We start from the raw sequence: 21,483 nt of genomic DNA on the forward strand, positions 1-21,483 counted from the left end.
TCCCTGAGAAACCGACGGGACTTACAGTATGTTTCTCCCAGCACAACCAAGGGTTTAGTGAGAATGTGAAAATGAATGACAGTAGCCTCTTACTGAAATGAAAGAGATACTCCTAAGCTTATGCCTTATAAAAGACACTTATTTTACTTTTCAAAAAGGCATATGAACAGATGTAAAGTGAAGTGCCTGTATGACACAGGCCAAAAAAGTCCTCAAGTATTTCATCTGCAAGCTCATGCGTTTGTCAGTGATGCACTTTCTAAATGATACCCTGTTGCAATTTAGAGACTTGATACCAAGTCCAGCACAACCTTAGGAAAGAGCAAATAGATCCTAATGCAATTATTTAAGATGGTGTCCTTTCTCTTGTACAAATTAGGTTAATTTCTTCTCCCCAAATACTGGTTTACGTACCTTTTTGTACTAGATTTTTAATGTCTCAGAAATTCTTTTACCCATGTAAGTACCTGTAAGTTGTAAGAGTTTGTTCAACCGCATCTTAGCTTTGTGATTTTTGCCTTTTTAAAGCACTGAGGGTATTTCTTTCTGTTTGAATTGTATTTGCTCATAACCACTGACACATTGCTCCATCAGATCAATTCACCTTTAACATAAGGTCATACCCCCTGTATGGAGACTTTGATTGTAGATTAACAATACCATGTATACATTTATTTAGTGGAAGTTATAACACAAAATTTATTTTAAAATAAATTCATTATTTCTGATCAACCAGTACTTTGAACACTGTCCCACAACATTTATTCTACTTTTAAGTTTCATTTAATTTAAATGACAAGTCCTTAAAAAAAAATTTTAAAGAGAAAGCACCAAGTCCCTATTATTTTGCCCCGTATAACTTGGAAGCAAAACATCACTAAAACGATAACTTGGTTCCTTCAGTTGGACAACAACAGAAACTGAAGGCAAGTTGCAAGTTTCATGAATGCTTATGCTTCAAAGCCAAAAACTTAACATCTGTGTTAATAGCACCAAAATTTCCATCATGTCTTTTATCTGCTCATTGCTTTCAGTATGATAGGCTGCTGATGAAGTTTTAGTGAAGCATTTCTTATTTTAGAGTATTCTTGCTGAACAAAGCAGTCAGGGAATTCCTGTGGCAGCAGAGGCATCCCTTTGTACTATTTTCTGAAACATGATTTAATATTACCACTTGCGAATGAAGGCTATCCTATAAAGGAGCTTCTCTTTTTCTCCCTGAGTTTCTAGGAAAGCTGTTTAAAACTGGATCTTTGAAGCATCAGAACAACATAAGGATGACTAATTAAGCTTCTCCTGCAGTTGAGTACACTATTCAGGCCTGCTACTAACACCAATCTTATTTTTCAATGGATCTAATTAAAATTTCCTAATGATTTCCAAACCGTGAAGTTTCTTCCACTTGGAGTTGCAATCATTTTCAATCCAAGGAGAAATCAGCACCATTGTCTGAATTCATAATGCATCATGCTGGTTAGAAAAATGCACAGTGCTGAATGCCACTTTCAGATCTGCATTCTACAGATATTGCACACTGATACTTGCCATACAAGGTTAGATAAAGTATAGAACAAGTTTACTCCCTGGCAATATATTATCAAAGAAATTTGATGCCATCAAAGAATTTCACTTTTTCATATGTGCTTTTTGAATTTGCAGATGAAGGAGGAGAGCATACAGGTATAGCTCAGATGTAAGAACAGAAACATTATGAGACAATCTCTCTCCTCTTAAAATAAAGATCAAAAGAAATATAAAGCAGCAATCAGAGAAGGACATTAAATCAGTGCATCGTAATTAGTCAGGGGAGAAAGAGAGAATTAGATGTGCAAATTAAGGAGTTAGTTGCTGCTGAACTGCTATATTTATACTGTCCTCCAAGGACTGTTTGTTATATTGCTATTCATCATATATTAAGATGCATGCAATTAAGAAAAATCTGCTATTTTGCTTCAAATTATATTTTCAGGCAAACACAATCGTCATTTCCTTAATATTTCATAACACCCCCAAAATGCTGTTTACAGGCAGACTATTTATAAAGAGATCATGTTTCAGTTATAGGGGGGTAAGAATGCATCTCATTTTGTTTGCGATTTTGTTACCATGATTTTGAGATATCACCACAGACCATTATTCTCAGAGTATTTTCTTTTATTTGTTTTCTACAACTGTGATTGAATGCCCATAAACATTTTATGGTTGGCTTTACTATTCAATTTGGCTTATGTTATATAACTGGAATTTTAAAGGCACATCAAAAAAAAAAAACTAGTATTACAGAGATTTAGCTTCAGTTTGTAAACCTGTTTTTGAATTGGTTCAATTAAAAGTACAGAATGATGATACTGAAGTGACTTATAATAAGGCATAAGTGGGATAGCCAACACATTCTGTCAGTATCTAGCAATATGTTCAAAGAGTCTTAAAACTTATTTCAGTGAGGTCAAAAATTACACTGGAAACCGGAGAGAAAAGACGCGAACCCATCCTGCATGTGTGACCAAGTTGCCTACCAGTCTTTGGCATCTTTTGATGTGATGACAAGAATGGATCTCAAAAACCATAGCAGCACTCTCTGTAAAGGGCCGTGGGTGGAGAAGTACTTTTCATGAGGAATATTTGCATTTTAGATTTTTGTTCCAACTTACAACAAAGCTGACTATGGAGTTTCAAAAACCTTTCTTGGAAATAGAATCACCAGTCTCCACAAGGCTTCTGCTAAGTCTGGAGAAGGCTGCATTTTCTGCAGCTGACTAAGTCAAAAGCACAACCTCAACCATTCACAGATAACTTCAAGGGAATAAGAATTACATAAACTGTTTGTCAGAGGCTTAAAATACCAGACGAATGTGTGAACATCGATGTAAGTGGTTTAGAATCTACAGCTAGAGCTATAGGCTATAGCTAACCAAGCAAAATAAAAGCATTTAAGATTGTTTAGGCTTAGTTACATGATGAGGGCTAAGGTGATAAATCTTGTGATTATGGATATGAAGATCTAACCACAATGTCCATATGCATACTTACCTATGGAAATAAGACGTGGCTAACTGATATCGAGCACTTATCATTAGTATTTAAGCATTTATCCTTGGAGATTTAAATTATGACCCCAAAAATATTTAAGGCAAACTACAAAAAAAAAAAACTATGAAAAAACAGAAGCCAGATAAAGCCACCGAAGTAAGAGGTCAAAACATACAGGCTACATGTTATAGTCAATCTAAAAAGAAACCCTAGGTGAATAATTCATTACGTTTCTTTAAAAGCCTTCAGAAACAGAGCACAAATGTCTGAGCCTTTTCTGAGCATGGATGCAATTATCCAGGTAGCTGCCTTGCATAAGATTTCCCTTCCCAAAGCTCAATAGATACTGTACCATGAACAAAACAGTATCTGCTTTGGGCATAGAATAATTGTGGATAACATAAATGTAACTTTATGATAGGAAGTCTAGCCTTCCTAGTCTCACTTCATTCAGTAGGTCTTCAGAATACTTAGATTTCTAATCATATTATTTCCCTCACCGGCTACCCATTTATTAATACTTTGGAAAGAAATAAGGAATAGAACAATTGGTAACACATGCACAGTACACAAAGCTTGCCAAAGGGGAAACATCGCCAATATTGTGCAGTCACAATCACTTCACAAACTAAAAACATTCAAGACAAAATTCCACAGCTACATAAATTCTAAATCTCAGCCGCCTTGCTACTCTGCCACTCACCCTTCCACCCACCAGGTATACTTCCTTGTACCAGCAGGTGTGTTTATATGGTTGTACAGTGTACTAGTTGGAGATGAATCACGTGAAATACCCCATTTTTTTGTAGGTTAAAGTTAATATTGCTATTTTAAGCAGCTTACTCTGGGCCTGCACAAACACAGATGCACGTCAAGAATGTGCATCTGTGAGAAAAATGGGGACATGGGAAACATAAAGGTGAAATTACAGAAATGTGGTGTAAGATTAACAAGAGTCACCATGTTAAGAACATCCTTAAAAAATTCCCTTCTGCTGCATTAAAACCCCCCAGACTTCAATAAAATCAACTCTGCTAACATGGGGCAGCTTCTAGACTCTTCTTACAAAGGCCACCCCTGCAGCCTACCCCGCTACCAAACCCTTGCCATCCTTGCCATGTAAACCCAATACAACCTGTTGCACTGAATATTTACAGTGATCTTTAATTTTATATATATATATATATATATATATATATATATATATATATATATTTGAAGTCTGATCCGCCAAAGAACAGAAATTTAAGATTAAGAAAATGGAGAACAGTAAAATAATAATAATAATCCACAAACCTAATGTTTGGAGCAGTGTTTCATTGCTTACAGTTGAGACTAAATTTTCACCAGCATTTCTTTTGATGGCAATACGAGCAAAAACAGATTCTAAGACTCCTCTCTCCTAAGCTGCACCCGTTTCTGGAGGACACTTTATTTCTACAAGAGTACAGTGATCAGGGAACTATGTCAGATTAAATGCATTTAGTCTAGCTCATTTTTCTCATTTTTTTTCCACTTTGTGGCCCTGTAAACAGATATCAAGCACAACTGGGAGATGGGAACTGTTTGAGGTTGATTTCTAAATGGGAGAAGGCAATAGCACCTGAGCCTAGGATTTTAGCAGGTAAGCCAGTGAGGTCCTACAACATTTTAAATCAAGTTTAAAGCAAGCACTGTCACTAGTGAAGTCTTAACCTGCTCTGCTGAAACGGTCTGGCCTCTTCCATGAGGCTACTGCTGGTCCTTATTCAACTCGGAGATGAGTCAGTTCAGGGAACTCAAAAATCAATTACTTTTTTAAAATGCAATCCTTTTACCCACATCCAACACTTGAAATGTTACACCTTTTCAGTACATGGCAACTAACAGAGGAGTAAGATTACATATTACATGAGCTGCATCTTGCCACAATTTCCTGAGGAAACTACCTATTTTCTTAATTATTTCATGCTTTTATATTTTATACTTCCCACTTCCTTTAAGCAACCTTTATGTTTAATTTTGTATGAATAAATTAATGAAGACTACTCAATTTATTCACTTTGGTCTATTTGGTGATCACTTGTTTACCACGGAAATTATTCTGTAACAGAATGCTATTCTGATTTCCTAATACAAGCTGAGAATATGACTGAAGCAAGCTGAAGAAAATAAGATGGCCACTTGCCAAAGCTTAAGTTGTGGGAGACTCTAAATTTAAACTCAAGAACTTAAAGGGGAGAATGAAGACCTGTGTCACAAAAACACAAATTGAGTTTAACAAGTTACTAAATTGTTACTTAGACTTTAAAAGAATAAATGTTTTTATTGACTGGTCATAATCTCTGAGATGCAGAACAAAAAGCAAGTAAAAGCATCACTCTTCAAAGTTCTCAGAGCTAATACTACTTTTTTTTTCAGCTGTATTACTTTAATCAAAATAAGTTAAACTTTGTTTTTAATATATTGCATTCATATAAATATCAAATTGGTAAATTCAGTAACATGTAAATTAACGTATAAAACACAGAAATACTAAGTCTACAGAAAAGCAGAAAAACACGCTAGTAATATGGTGAAAAAGGTCATTACCTGACATATAGGGATCTCTTCTGGCTAGTTCGCAATGATCCTGATCCTGAACTAATGCTACTGTTCATCATCTGTTCCCGTAAATCATGTATTTTAGCTTCAAAACGGCTGTATTCTGCAAGAAATGGAAGCACTGCTATTAATTTCCCCTATACTCTGGGGATTAACTTACATAAATTTTCAAATCTCAGAAAATAAGCGTCTGTTACAGCTTTGCTAATGCAAGAAAACACTACCAAAATCCAATGTTTTTATTAAGCACTATGTTTTGTAATTAAAAGCTACATAAAGGTTTAGATTTATCAAATGAAATAAAATTTGAAATAATCATGATGACACAAAGCAAATAAACAGAAGCAAACATCCATTATACTTAAAGATTTAATATAGTTTACAGCAACCAGTACATTCCTAATTAAAACAAACAATTCTGCTAACAACCATTTTATAGTAATAAAAAGACTGATATAAATTTTACCCAATGACCAAAATAAAACTTCAGAACATACATCTGAAATGCATATACAAAACTATATATCATAAGTGCTAAGATGTGGGAATTACAAGTGTCTGAAAAGCTGGAATTGAACAGATGCTTTAATACTACTGGACTTAAATTAGACACAGAATTTAGCCCTACAAGGTGGGGAACACACAAAGCATTTCTGAATTAGCCAATGTTCCCATGGGAGCTCAAGAAAGGAAAAAAAAATCCAGAATTCTGGCATGAATCTCGATCCACTTAAAAACAGCATTAAGACATTCAAAGTCCCTCTATATAATTATGTACAATGTTAATCCTGGAAAAACGGATTGTGTTCTTAAGTAGCACTATGCACTAATAAAACTAAGCTAAATGCATATGATTTATCTATGAAGGCAGACAGTAAAATAGGAACAGCTTCTTCAGGACAAACAAATCCTGAAGCAAGGTACTTACGCATTGTCAGCATAAAATATGAACTCAAAACAAGTTTTTCCTTCAGTTGAACAGTTTGGACTCCAGGATCAACAGATCCACTGCTAAAACCTTTCTAGTTAAAGGAAACGCGCTACAGCCACCACCTTCGCCTGCCCACGTGATGCAAGATTACAACGAGTCAACAGTGGGAGAGCCAGGGTGTGTGCAGCAAGCAGCTGCTGAACTGCCTCATTTGTGCTCTTCTCCCTAGCTGCACCCTCATTCTCTGGGGGCATCAAATTTACTCAAGACGCACACGACTGATAATGAGAGCTTGAAAAATGCAAAAAATCTTGAGGAAATCTCTCAACTGCAGTTCCTTCAACTTAAGTCATCTTAAATGCCACGAACAATTTATCATTTTGCATTCTGTAGGAATTTCTCCCTGCACACTCATCAGATAATAAGCACCAAGACTTACAGATTAACCAAGAGAAGAAGAAGAAAATTAAGTTAGAGAAGAACATTCTGTGAAATGTTTTCTGGTATACCAGTTCATTCATCCAGGTAACTATAAAACTGATATTCTAGCAATAACAACCAGAATTAACCCTGTGCAGTTTATGGACAATAAGAACAGACTCTTAAATAATCCTGTTTTCCTTTAAAAACCAAAGCTAGTAGCTTTTAAGATTCTGTCCTGATTTTTGAAACAGCATCTAGTGCCTTTGTATAAACAAAGTCCAGATCAAATAATTTACCGGCCCTAACTGAACTAAAGACGTTGTGTGACAAGAAACAAAAACATTATTTCCACCCTACTGATGTTATTATTAATAGTAAAAGAATTCATGATGACTGGATGGCTACCCAAGAGGAATGTGACAAAATGACAATTTTTAGAAAGCAACATCCCTTAGGGGAAGGACCCAGACTCAGAGAGAGAATGGCCCACTCCTGCTGTGCCAGTGCAGCACCGCATGGCCGTGAGTAAGGCACCTCGTTTTGCTGTGCTTTCCCCCTTCCTCACTGCTGCTGGCCTTATCTGTTTAGACTGTAAAACCTGAGACAGTCTCTTTTTGTGAGGAATAATCTAAATAAGATTTCAGACAGTAGCCGCCTATCTTCAGTTCATTTATATGAATGTACAGGTTCATATTAAACTCCTGTTTAACAGGTGCTGTCTCCCTTTCACAGCTGAAAATTGTGTAACTGACTTCAATGGGAACAGACTCCTTTTACAGGAACAGCTAGGGAGCGAGCTCTTTGCTTATCAGGAGACATACCAAAATTCACACATTTGTTCACACAGGAACAAAACTGAGACAAGCCAAATTTTTTTTCACACAATTTGAGGCATTGAAGATAGGGGAGGGTGGGCCAAAAAAAAAAAAAAAATCATTTCCTCCTTTTCTTCAGTCTCTCTCCCCACACAAGATGGAACATTTCAGAACAGCCACAAAGCCAAGTCACAAGGAAAGGAAGAATGTGGTGCTCGTCCTTATGATGAGACTGAACGCTGCCTAGATAAGATTTTCTGACGTCCTAAAGAATCACTTAAGTATACTGTGAATAGATTTTTCGTTGTTGTTTTTAACCTGTCAATTCATTGAAAATTAATTCAAACCACTGCATTGCAAAGGAAACATAACCTTTTAAACACACTGTTATTTATTGACTAAAACACAGCTTACCCTCCAAATTATTTAGTTGCTCCAGGTAAAACAACAGATAAATTAATAGGGCAGGACATACTTAGAGTTAACAACTCCATACTCCTAGGACAGCTTGCATCATAGAAAAAAAAATCATTCACTCTGCAGCAGATATTCTCCTCAATTTCTCAGATGTTCACCTATGCACGTTTCTGCACTTGTTCTTTTATTAACTTTGTTGTTCTTACTGATCACAAAAGAATAAATAATCCATGGAACTATCACAGAGCTCATTTTGGAGAGTGCAGCTAGCCAGATGGTTTGCGCTTTACTCTGGTACTCAGCGGAGCAGAATTTAATTCACTGCGGGGACTTCTGTTCCTCTGATGCTGGCCACAGCACTGCATTTTCCTTCTGGTTTTTCCAGATTCCCATTAGGAAAACCATAATAATTCCGTAAAGGCTCTTAAGCAGCACATATCACTGCAGCTCTGAATGTGTTCCACTGTGTGACACCGCTAACAACTGGCTAAATCCATCCCTCTTCCCCTGTCCTCTCTAATGTGGATATAGATACTTCTGCATCTGCAAAGATGCTTGTTTTAAATGAATACAGTTCTGTCTGATAAATGAGTCACTGTCAGAACAGTGTGTCTTGAACCTGGGACCAAAGGCAGCTGGGTCTAGAAAAGTTCTTTGGCTCCTGCGAAAATTCATTTCGGTCCCAGGTTGGCCACCAAGGAAGCTCTATCATGTGTATGTGACTGAATCTGCAATTGTATTAAAAAATAAATAAGTACATACATACATCACACAAAGTGATCTTTCAAGTCTTTTACACCTGGTTCTTCATGAAAGATTAAATCTCTAAACTTCAAACACACTAAAAGAAGGGTAGCAGGGATTTCTGACACATGAGATTTTTTTTTTTTTAACCCTTCATGAAAGGAAAGTAAGCATGGAAATATTAAATAATCCAAGCATCGTCTTGTGCTGCAGCCAGTTCAATACTGAAAATATCTGCAGTTACTTGCAATATCTACTGGAAAAAAAAATACAAATTTCTTTTAAATTGTCACCTTTCAACTGCTGAAAAAAATCTCCACCCATATAACATATGTAAGACAGCTAGAAGGGGAGGCTATTCTCTACTATTGCTTAATTCTGCTTTATCTTATGTATTATCTGCAGGTTGCTGCACTTGCAGTTTTCTAGAATAATCTAACCTTACTCATCAAAACTGCTGGGAAATAAGTGCTGAATACGTGACAGGGACATCTGCAGGACTAAGGAGGAGAACAATTTCTACAGAGAGGCTCTGGCTACACCAATAAAGCTAAACAGAAAAAAAAAACCAACAAAAAAAAGACTGGGACTGAAAAGGGTCTGCATTGCGTATTTCAGAAAAACTTAAACGCTGCGCAGATGGAATCTGTTGTGTTCTTTTTATAGGGCAAGCTAAGAATCTGTGCTCCTCTTACAGAAGACTTCGGGGGAAACAGGATAAGATACCTCAAATAAAATCTTTGAGCTTGGAACTGAAAAGTAGACAGGATTCTGTTCTTTAAACTCCTGGAAAGTTTGATATTAAATACAGTGATACTGAAACTAATGCCAGTGACAGAAAATAAGACAACAGCAAAATGGCTGATAGCCACAGAAAACCAGCACCAGTTTGGCACCAAAAAGATCTGCACCCTTTTGAGAACTGGATAACATTGTCCACGCTTTGTTCAAACTGGGTATGATAAAGCGAAGTGTGAGGTCTGCTAATCTGTCCAGGAGAGGTTATGTCTCTAACTCCATGATTGGAAGAGTTGGATATCAACTGTCTTTAGCACCTTTGATCTCTTAGGAAAGAGAAGAGAACTGATGCCATCTCCATGGAAAAGTAATCCCAGGACAGCAGTCAGAAGACTGGCCCCAGTTGCTTCGTCATACATGCCCTGCAAGAGGGAAATATCAATAACCAACAGCTGGTATTCCACATAGTGGAATTTGTATGTGAGATGTGCATGTATCAACTGTGATATATACAAAACATAATTTTGTTTCATTACTAAGCACCTGTTGGTTGTTTTTTTTGATCAATCCCTGAAGTAATAAATTACTATTTATTAAGCAAAAAAAATTGCTAACCAATTGCAGAGAAGTAATATCACATTTACACTAATGAAAGACTTCATATAATGGGTATACCAGACACAGATGATTTATTAAGAAACTCCTTAGCTAAAAAACATAAAAGCAAAAGTACTAGATGAAACCAAAGGGATCATCTTAACTCAGCACTTGTGTCTCTTACTGACCAAGCACAAATATGTAGGGATTATGAGAACAAGGTAAGAAGAGTGATACCTTGCCCTCAAGATTAGGAAATCCTGGAAGATTCCTCTGGTCTCCAGCCCCAAAGATATTTTGCCTAGAAAACTGCAACATTTTCAACATCAATGTTTACTTTAAAAAAAAAAAAACTTCAGAGAAAAGGTCTGAGCAGTGTAACTCTCCTGGACAGGCCATCTGGTGAGCAACAAGACGAAAGGGATAAACAGATACATGGTGAGTATCTATACAGGCAGGGGAACAGGGTGGTGGTGGTGGCAAAGAGGTTACAAGGACAATTAATTTGGTCTGCAACACACATTCTAGCAAAGAGGAATAAAAGAACAGACTACTACAGGGGATGGAAGATTCCATAAATAGTATAGAAGGAAAAGCAATTCTTGAAAGCATGGATGTGTGTAGAGGGAACAGATGGTAGCACAGCACTGAGAAGTATAGATTCCTACATATACTGAACCCATTAAGAGCTGAAAAAGTTCACTTTAATTAAAAAAAGTATGCCCCTTGCATTTCGCTTACCATCTGTCTGCAGAAAGCCCTCCTTTAGTGGGCCCCATCGGATCTGTCAAGGCAGGAATCTGCTGAGAATTTTGTATTTTTTTTTCTTCTACACTCTCAGAATACTCACAATTTTCCTTTATCACTGCCTGCAAACACACTGAGAAATGGAGCCTGACAGGAAGTCAGGACAGCCACCACACTAACCTTGTACTGACCTTCTGTCTGTTTTCAATTCTAAGTTTTTGAGGCAGGACTGGCACAGCATACAGTGGAGAGAAGTTATATTTTTGAGCTCTAGTAATGAACTATCACCATCTCTTGATTATCTACACTGGTATTCAATAAATTCATAGATACTATTCATGTTTTGCCTATCTGTTCTTGTTACAGACTGTAGTAAGAATGACAATAAGTAGAAGAGCCTATGGAGTACACCTGTTTACTACAACCACTCAAAAATGTTTGTGAAGAAGTTGCATATTAAAATACACAGACACTAAAAACATCACAAATCATTTTGGGAGAGATGATATTATGCAGCAATGCTAGTCTTTTTATATTAACTTGAAACAAGAGAGACCACACTGCTTTGCAAGTGCTATTGGTGGCTTTCATACACTCTGATGCCTAAGGAGCTTGAACCTCATTAATAAAAGTCTAGGCCATCAAATTTCAAAACAGACAACTACATAGCAATGCTTTTTTTTTTTTTTTTTTTTTTTTTACAGAACTCTTTCCACAGAACCTGCACAATTTGGAATGTCACTGCCACTGCTGAAGTGAATTTACCAAAAACGTTGAAGGTTTAACACACATTTACAACTTGTAGAAGGATGAACTGTTCTTTAAGAAAGACTAACAATTTTATTTACTGTATATAAGAGCAGAAGTGAAGTTTTAAAGGATTAAAACATAAGTAAGCCTCTTTACAGTGTTACCTATCACGACTATTTATAGCAGAAACCTCCTTCTAATCTTAATGCGACAGATTTTAAAGGTACTTTAATTGACTAATCTGGATTACTCAAATCAGTAAAACCACGTACAAAACAAATGGAAAGAAAAGGACTGGATTACTAGAGATCATATACCCCAAAACAGGGTAAAATATTATTGTTTTTTTATTTTAAAATATTTTTTTCAGTTTGTGAAATTGGGACATGACGATCTTTTAAATCATCTTTGGTTACAACAATTCATATTACTCCACCAAAAAGTGAGTAAAGCTCATCCTCTTGATATGCAACAAATACTGACAACTAAGTTTTGCAAAAGCATAATTGGCTTCATGCAACGTCAGGTGGACTTTCACAAATAGAATACTTGTATTTCAAGACAAACGTTCAGTAAAATTCTTAGCTTACACAAACAGCTACCTTTTCCCAGAAATTCATTATTCTATTTTAAATGCTACTAGAAAACAGTGCAGAGATGTAGTGTCACAAACAGAAAAATTAGCTTAATACTGGACATTGAAAGGTAAGCTGCTCCAAAGCATTCTTATTTCTTTTGACTCATTTGCTTTACAGACACAAGAGAATAAAAAAATACTAAGTTTTCATCGTTGATTCTTATTTTTAGTAGATGTATACATTCTTTCAAAACAAAAAATACATGAAAATCCACCTTAAAAATGGCTAACAAGGTATCAGTAGCTTGGATCCAAATAATGAATCTTAAATACGTTTTGCAATGGTTCACAAAGAGTCACTGACATTTCCTTTAATAAAATTAAAGGAAGATGTGTGTTTTAGCAACTGGTGTCTTATATCTTTTCAGAATGGCAAAATCTAACCTTCCAGAAATTCTGAATTTTGAAGTAACCCTGTATTATTATGTTATCCTCAAAACACGAGTGTTTCAGATGACCTTGTAACTTGATTGGACATAACAACAGAAGTGGAGGTGTCCACGTGAAATGGGACAAAGAGAAAAAACAGAGCCCTCCAAAGGCCATACATCTCTGGACAGTCCTATACTCCCCCCTTGCTGCTCCTCTCCTCACTACATTCCCTTCAAGCACTCAGATGCACAAATTCTTTTATCACTGCTATGTAGCAGTATTGTAATAGTGACCATCTCTGAATTGACACACATAAGCGATATAAATAAATCTTAGAGCTTCCTCTCAATACCACACTTTTTATTGCCATCCTATCTCTGTGGAAAACACAAAGAAGCTACAGAAAGAGGGAGAAGGCATTGTGGCACTGAGGTCTCTCTGCAGAGCTAGGGGACAACAGCAAAATGTAATGGCTCAGAAACCTCTACAAATGAGAAGGGCCCATCAAAAGGCTTTTGTGTACTGGAGCAACGTTGCATTCTTTGAAACTACTACAGGTTCACTTCCAGTGGAACTCACAGCCATCCTACCCCAAGTCCAGTAACCAGCATTTGCTAAACTGTTGTCTAACTGGATTTGAAGAGACTGGGCTATAGATAATTCAACCCTTTCGATGGTAGGGGTTTATTCATTTATTTATTAAAAATAGCCTACTCAGGCTTTTCTATGGGAGAACTGCTTGCAAAGGGTTTTTGTTTGTTTTTTTGTTATCCCCCCCCTCCCCAGAAACCAGAGCAGAAAAACAAGAGGGGCATTTCTGATACAGCTAATGTCGCAGGATGTTACAACATGAATTAACATTTCCCACCACATCTGTGAACATACAAACTGTCACATACAGTTACAGGGAATGAAGTGAGCTGGTCCCAAGTGTCTTCCAAATGCTCCTATCATACTGAATCTATTTACCCAGTTATAATGAGCACTGATGGATGTCTAGAATCTCCTTGATCTGCCCTAGCTGTCAGCATCTTTTACTGAACTCCTGCTGCAATCAAATATAAATAACACACACATGCAATGCAAGCAGTTATAGCTGATGTGCTTCATCTTTATGACGACATCTGAGAAACACCCAAAAACAACAATTTTACAAACTATTCAAATTAATGCTTTTTAACCTTTTCTCGAATGACATAATCAAAAATTGGAACTATACAAATATCATTTTCCAACTGAACTGAATCAAGTGAGGGGAAAAGGAGACTATTAATACTACAATTTAGGAAATTTGAAGATTCTCAGAAAACTTAGGTATTTTTATCAAATACAGAGTATGGCCAGGATTATATTCTCTACTTGAAAAGTCAAATCTGAACCAGACTGCTTTCCTATGGTAATAAATTAATATAAACCTTTAAGGAAATACTCTCTTCACCGATCCCTAAGCTATGAACAGTGAGTATCTGATTCAAATTACTTCCTATACCAGACCTGAAAGAAGCTGACAGCTGGAGTTTCATTCAGCCTCTTTCAACAAGTAAGAAAAAGGCAAAGATGCCAAAGTCAGATATTAGTAGCTAGAGCTCTCTGAGGTAGGTTGGCCGTGTGTCAATTCAGGTTGCTTCCAAACCACAGTCTCCAAGATACACTTTTCTTTTGTGGTGTACTTCAAAAGGGTAAGGTAAAACCTAATATGCTTCCACCATCTTCACTCCAAATGTAAACTTAAAGTACTATTTCAGAGAAAAAGACAGGCATGTGAACCAAACAATTAAAAAAAACAAAAACCTTTCTTTGAATGTCAGATGTCTGTCTATAATCTAAGATGCTTCAAGAAACCTCTCCCACATCCACCCTCTCAAATGGGCCCTATAATTCTGAGAACTCCACACTCAATGCAGCTCAACTGCATGCAGCGTTATTGTGAATGCTTCAGTAATCGTGAAGAAGTAAGTACAGCTCTAGGTTTGAAGCCTACAAGTGACAGTTGTTGAGAAATTTCTAAGAAAGGCAAGCGTATGTTGCTTTAGGCAAACCTCTGTGCAATGACTCAAAATTCCATCAGTCAAGCACCTCAAAACATGTTTCAAGAAAATGAGTTATCTCCTTGGACAAGCAGTAATAAAGAAAGCTGTTTTTTTCCAATGCAGAAAGAGCAGGATGCATCCAAATTCTTATTTCTTTTTTAGGAAAAGAGTTCCAACTTTCAGAGTATGAAAGGATCCATTGGTTTATAATCATGAGTACCAGAAAAAGAGAACTGTAAAACTGCTTCTTTTAAATGAAGTCTGGATACCTTTTTTGGCAAGAAAGATAAAGTGCTTGTCTCTTGGGATAAGTTCTACAAGACAAACATTTGTTCTGGTACTAGGAACCACATCTCAAAATATCTTTCTGGCAGAAGAAACAGTGACCAAAAACACACTCTTTGTACAAAAAAAGTGGCCAGATGCTCAAAGGGATGACCCATGGGCAAATAAAAAGCACAAGCTTTATTTCTTACAAAGGTGAGGGACTCTTATGTTTGGAGCAAGAAAGTGTAACAATTTGACTCACCTGTGAGAACACTGAAAAATTAATAAAGGATAGGCCAAATGCATATCAACAGAAATATTTGACAATTATGACAAAACCTAAGCAAATATTCTAGAACAAATGCTGATCAATCCTGGAACAGAACAATCTACGGATTCAATACGTGAACAGGATGCACATCCTCGCAAGACAATACAGGTACTGACCATATGGGCTGGCTGCAGGGATTTGACCGTGAAGCAGACACAAACAAAGCAGTTGGCCTTATTACTGAGAGTTCCTGGGTTGGCTGAGATATGATATGATGTTGATGCAGGTGGTGGTGAGGGAGATGTGAAAACTAACACTTCAAAGACTCAGTGAGGACCAGATATGACAAACATGATGGAAGAACAGAAAAAAATGAAGAGAAGTGTGCTGCAATCAGCTACCTAACAACTTCTGATGAAGGTAGCTGTCCTGCTCAACGTCCAGTCCTGATAAACACTTACACTTACCCCTTGCCAGGACTGTTAAGGAAAAGATTTAAGCAGACAAAGTCACTGCAAACAAGATTTAGTGGTATGTTATCCAAATTAGTAAAATTGTAGAAAGCTGTTTATCATCATAGTTCACAATGAGACAACAAGAACATCTTTTTATATGTATAACAATAATATACAACATCACAGACTCGAGGTATGCATATCATTTTAGACTATTGAATTTTTAAAGTCTCAAATAGGCAAAGACATTCAAAGCTTGCTATAGAAATACAAGAGGACAAATATGTGCATTAGGATGAGGTGATATTACTTGGTTTCTGAAGAACCCACAAGGATGGTTATTAACCATCTACAGCAGTCTAATCCAGATCAGAAGAAACTGCTGGATAAATAGAAATACCAGCATAGTATGAAACTGAGGAATGAAAACCTGATTTCTTCAGGTCATCTTAATCAACACAGAGAAGGAACTAGACAGTAATGAAATATAAGCAATAACATGGTATTTCTATTAATTTCTGGATTTATTAGCTTAACCTTCATGTTCTGACAGTATTAACATTTGCTGAGAAATCAAAATTCTGAACATGACCTGAGCAAGTAACATACCGAGCTGTGGCACCAATGCTTGCACATATTCCACTGAGGCCGCTTGCAATTATTGCTAACAGGTATGTGTCAACATCTATTACATTATTTGTTTCTCTTAGGCTCAAAACAGGGGGTTAAGCGTGGATGGGATGGGAAGACACTTCCAATTATCTGAGTTTCAAACTACAGAAATGAAACTTGAATGTGTATGGCAACTGTCTTACCTTCTGGACGGTACTGAGCTACAATAGTTACTGCTTGGCCTGCATTCTTCAGGGCTGCCGCTGCTTGTTCATGGGTTGCTGCCTTCAGGTCTACTCCATTTACCTACAAATAATACAAAAAATCCTCTTTATCAAAATAAATTTTTGTGTTTATCATTATCGTTACAGAATATAGACTAATGAAGATAAACTGGATACAAACTAGTTTCCATGCCTTGTGAGATTTCCCCATTTCCAACACAACGAGCTAGTTAATACAAACAAGGATTACTTGTCTTTACTGAAAACCAAAGACAATGAATCCTCTGTCACAAATACCCATCTGCTAATAAATGCTTAAATAAGTACAGTATAGCACTTCATGAATTTATATTCCCTAGGTTAATTCTCTTGATTAAGACCTTTTTCTTTCTTATTAAGGACATGCATTAAATGCTGCTTTCTGTGGTGGTTCACCTCACCTTTCTACCAGAGGACTTCAGGGACCTTGTTAGCCAAAGCGTGCCCACAGACCACTGTTTTTAACATTCAGTGATTGACCTAACCCTCCATGAAACTATCTAGTTGTTTTCAATACAGCAATTTTAAGAAGTGTCAGAAAAATGTTTGAAGCAGAAACGTCTCCAACAACATTTTTCACTGTTGCTGCAAGCTAAAATAAAGATGTGCTTTATTGTCAATATTTAATAATGGCAGAGAGATTTTTTCTTCTTAAATAGCTACCAAACCACAATGTAATAGTCCTAAGAAACTGTTGTTCATAACTTAAGTCATTTCAAGAAGAAACAACGATCTTCAGTACTAATACAGAAAAAGCCCTCAGACAGCTAAGAGATGGGTCTATGTAAGGGTAATGGGAAGTTTAGCAGTTAATCCAAGAAGTGAAGCACCAGTTTTCAGACACTACTGCCAAGCATGTCCATCTCATTAGAAGGCTTATTTCTGAAGCCTATATTCTTTCAATTTAGACACATAAAGCTCAGTTATCAAACTAAGATAACAATGTCTTGCAATTTTTCACTCTGAAAAAAAAAAATCTCTCTGGGATAGGAAAGTGTCATTTTCATCAGATTACAGATGAGAAACTGAGGCAGACTAAAATCCTCAAAGATACTTGGGAAATGTATTGGCAACTGTTCCATTGTCTCAAATTTAGTTCAGTTACCTAAAGATATTCTTTGCACTTAAATCATATTATCTGGCATTAGTATCAAAAGAAGGGAAAACTTATTTAAGCAACAGCAACAAAAAAAAAAAAGAAGCAAGGATTCCTACAGAAATGATACGATCGCCTTTCCTAAGCTCTCCACTCAGGTCTGCTGGCCCTCCTGCAAGGATGAAAGAGATGAAGATTCCTTCTCCATCTTCTCCCCCAACAATGTTGAAACCAAGACCTGTTGATCCTCGATGCAGGATGACCTTTCTAGGCTCCCTGAATGAAAGAAAGGGATGTCAAATCTTGGTTAAAAGTCATGAATAAAAGTAAAACAAACAATTAGAAAAGCTAAGTCTTCTGAAAGATGTATTGAAAATTCAGATATCAAAAATTACACATTTAAGGTTACAAACAGTTTTGTTCTTCCCCAAAATGCTTAGATTTTCAAATAGCTTCTAATATTTCCATATTTTAAATTTTGCTTGTAGATGCAACAAAAAACTCTCCCTCTCGTTAACTGAGCATGCCATTAGTATGTACTCCAAATTCCTGTTATGCTACAAGCCTATTCAGCACTACATGTCTTTATTTAAGACTTTCCATATAATTCAAGAGCCTCAGTATAGCTGACAGACTTATTCCATCTAATGGTAATAAGAAGTAACAAAATAGTATTCTCCTTCTCTGAAGCTTAAAGAACAACTTCTAATGGAAATGCTAATAATGAAAAATATGTCCTTGCTGCTCTGATTTCATTCCAGTTGGTCAAGCAAACATAGCAAAGACAAGTTCAAGAATTATACACAAACCCTTTAAAAAAAAAATCTGAATTTATGTCATTCTTAAACACATTTGTAATTTATTTGCAGCAACTGCAACTGAGAAAGTTAAATGCAAACCAAGTTGTTCCATTCCTGGCTTCCTGGCTCAGATGAGGAACCAAAAGAAGAAATGTTGATCAAGTTAAAAGGACGGATTCATTAGATATGGCCAGCCAACTTCTAGTGCAGAAACCCACCCCCCCAAAAAATCTGCTATTTTACTTAATAGAAGAAAAGCACAGATGATTTCAGAAACAGAAAACTTCTAATAATAAAACAGAGCAACTTTGCACTGCATTTAAAAAATCACTAGAGAGCACTAAAGAACAATTAATGGACATTAAGTATTTGAAGACATTAATTATTTATTTATAGGATAAACTAAGATGCTGCATTTTTCCAAAACAAACGAAAAGATCATATATTCTGATCTTTATAATTACTCCACTTCTGCACTAGCTTTTAGATTAATTTAGCATCAAATTCCTAAATTTCACCCCCCCCCCCCCCCAACAGCTTTAGATTCATCTTTTCTAAGTGCTAATTTATCACAAATATATGACATGAACACCTAGGTGCTCTGGATCATTATACCACGTTAATAAACGTGCTGCAGTTAGAGAACAAATACATGGTGTATTATTCAAAACGTCTAAGACTTTTAATGATGGAAGGAGCAGAAGAAAGGAAGGTAACTTCAAGGAAAACACCTAAAGCCTTCTTTGAATAGCGTTCACATTTCAAAAGAAGTATAAAAACCTCACTTTACAGTAATTTTAACAAAAAGCTATACATGCATAAGATCAGCAATGCTGTCAGCAAGACAGAATTACTTTGGCTTAGATGTCCACCTAATCGTAAGTTAAAAATAACTATAAAGACATATCTGAGGCTCTCCCACCTTCCAATAAACTAAAATTCCAACTTCTTATGCCACTTATGTTTCAATCTGGGCAGACCCTGGTTCAGCAACTGAGTTGAATTGTCTGTATCAGATGGTAGTGTGACACAGAATTCAGCAACAACATACTGGAAATGCAGTATAACATCCCCATACTTGCAGATCAGAAAGGTAACAAAATTAGAGGAGCTTCATTTTATCAGTGATGATGAACAAAAGACTACTGTAATCTTCTACTGAATCAGTGAAGGAAGGAATAGTTGTTAATGGGAAAGGATGAAAACTTCTCTAGCCATTCTGGATTTACTAATCCATCTTAACAAACCCTTGTCTATGGAGAAAAGAAAAAAAGATTGCTGGCTGTGAAATAATAAATCTCTAGCCTCCTAGTACTACCGTCCTAAAACGTTCAGTCAACTCATGAAGCATTTTGACAGGACATTCTGATTTTAATACTATTCCAAGATACCATGTTTATCTTTTAATACATATCTATATATACATATAATTTGCTCCTTACACCAGTATTTACAAGTGCTAAGAAACTAAAGATACGCATTTATTTTTTGAAATATCTTCACAAGTATTTTGCTCACCAACATATCTCATGAGCTTCCCTGCCTAACTAATGTAGCTTTAGTTATTCGTTACCTGGTAATCTCATCATCTCCAAGCATTCCCTTGGGAATTGGTGAGTAACGCCCCGGTGATGCTGGGGGAAGGGACTGTCCCAAGTAGGCAGATGGAGTGATATGGTTGTCCACTGGTTGAGAATAAGCTTCAAAGAACGAAAAAAAATACAAATGTTAAGACAATAATGAAAAAGAACAGCTGAAAGTCTTGAAGTATTCTATGTGACCTCTTCTAAAAAACAACAACAAAGAAATAAGACAGTGTTACACTTTTTCAAAAGTGTCAAGATGCCTACCTCTTTCTTTTAATGCTCTGATACAGAGCATCCTAGAATCTCTAGAATCCTCTAGGGCATTCTGATGTTCAGGTCTGAACAAGGAGGGGAGTTACATTTCTTATACACTGAACACAATCATCTTTAAATAAAAGCATAAGGCATAAATGCTGGTAGAAACGCTAGTATATGCTAAGCCAACAGCACACACTAAAAACAAAGGTGGGATTATTCTACCTCCTATTCATCAAGGTAAGAGACATCAATTTACCAGCAGGGATAAACAATCTTGGGGAAAAAAAAGTAATTGTACTGCAAGGATCAGCTGCCTTAGTCACAGATGCTCTGATTAAAAACAGAAAGGAGTAATATAAGAATTTAGTCTAACCTCTTGTGTAACTGGCCATGAATCCTGTGAAGTCCTGTGCATGAAATGCTTATGTTTTAGCTGTTTGACAACACACGTACTAGAAAAATTTAGCACAACCATTTCAATTGATGGGAAATACATGACAATGCCAGGAAAGTTGTCTCAATAAGTAATTTAAAGGGTACATTATATTTCCAAGTTAGGAAACTTGGAAATATAATCAATTTTGAGTGTTCATTCAATAGGCGTAATCACACCACTGTCTCCTATTACAAAGCACATTTTACAACTAAAAACCTTTTTCCTGGTGTGAGTGCTTCAAGCTTTGAAGTTTGAACACAGGGGTTGGGGACACTTTATAGATACATAATTATCAAGTTGCCATACTCTCTTCACTCTTACTGGCTTGCTGTGTCTGATGTGGTGCCTGACCTTTGAGGATTTCCACCAAAACCCCAGGTTCAACTAAACAGACATGAGACAGATTGCTCTGAAGAAATGACCTGTATTTTCTCCTTTTTCTTTTTTCCTTATAAGACACTGGCAGAACATTTGGGTCATATGCAAACTTCATCAGGAGTATTTTTACATGAGAGATTTGCTACATAGCCAGATTTCAAACCACTCAGTCCATTCTGGATTGATTCTGTGTTAGTCTAGCTTCTTAGCAAAACTGTGAGTTCCCAGTGAGGTCCACATACGGAGA

At 36.4% G+C, this 21,483-nt stretch overlaps 1 protein-coding gene across 26 annotated transcripts in view; it reads right to left on the bottom strand.

Moving 5' to 3' along the window:
• The window catches only part of DLG1 (discs large MAGUK scaffold protein 1), a 151,626-nt gene that overhangs the window by 24,084 nt on the left and 106,059 nt on the right, over positions 1–21,483 (bottom strand). For 25 of the 26 annotated variants that reach the window (XM_040566715.1, XM_040566718.1, XM_040566714.1 and 22 more), the window contains 4 exons: positions 20,152–20,278; positions 17,898–18,054; positions 16,623–16,725; positions 5,602–5,716 (listed from right to left, as the gene is read on the bottom strand). In XM_040566715.1, the coding sequence (XP_040422649.1) occupies positions 5,602–5,716; positions 16,623–16,725; positions 17,898–18,054; positions 20,152–20,278 (502 nt within the window). Of the gene's footprint in view, positions 1–5,601; positions 5,717–6,541; positions 6,687–16,622; positions 16,726–17,897; positions 18,055–20,151; positions 20,279–21,483 lie in introns of those variants that run through there. The other variant, XM_040566728.1, reaches the window with a different exon arrangement.

The sequence above is a fragment of the Cygnus olor genome, chromosome 9 (genome assembly GCF_009769625.2).
Source record: "Cygnus olor isolate bCygOlo1 chromosome 9, bCygOlo1.pri.v2, whole genome shotgun sequence".
NCBI classification, from domain to species: Eukaryota; Metazoa; Chordata; class Aves; order Anseriformes; family Anatidae; genus Cygnus; species Cygnus olor.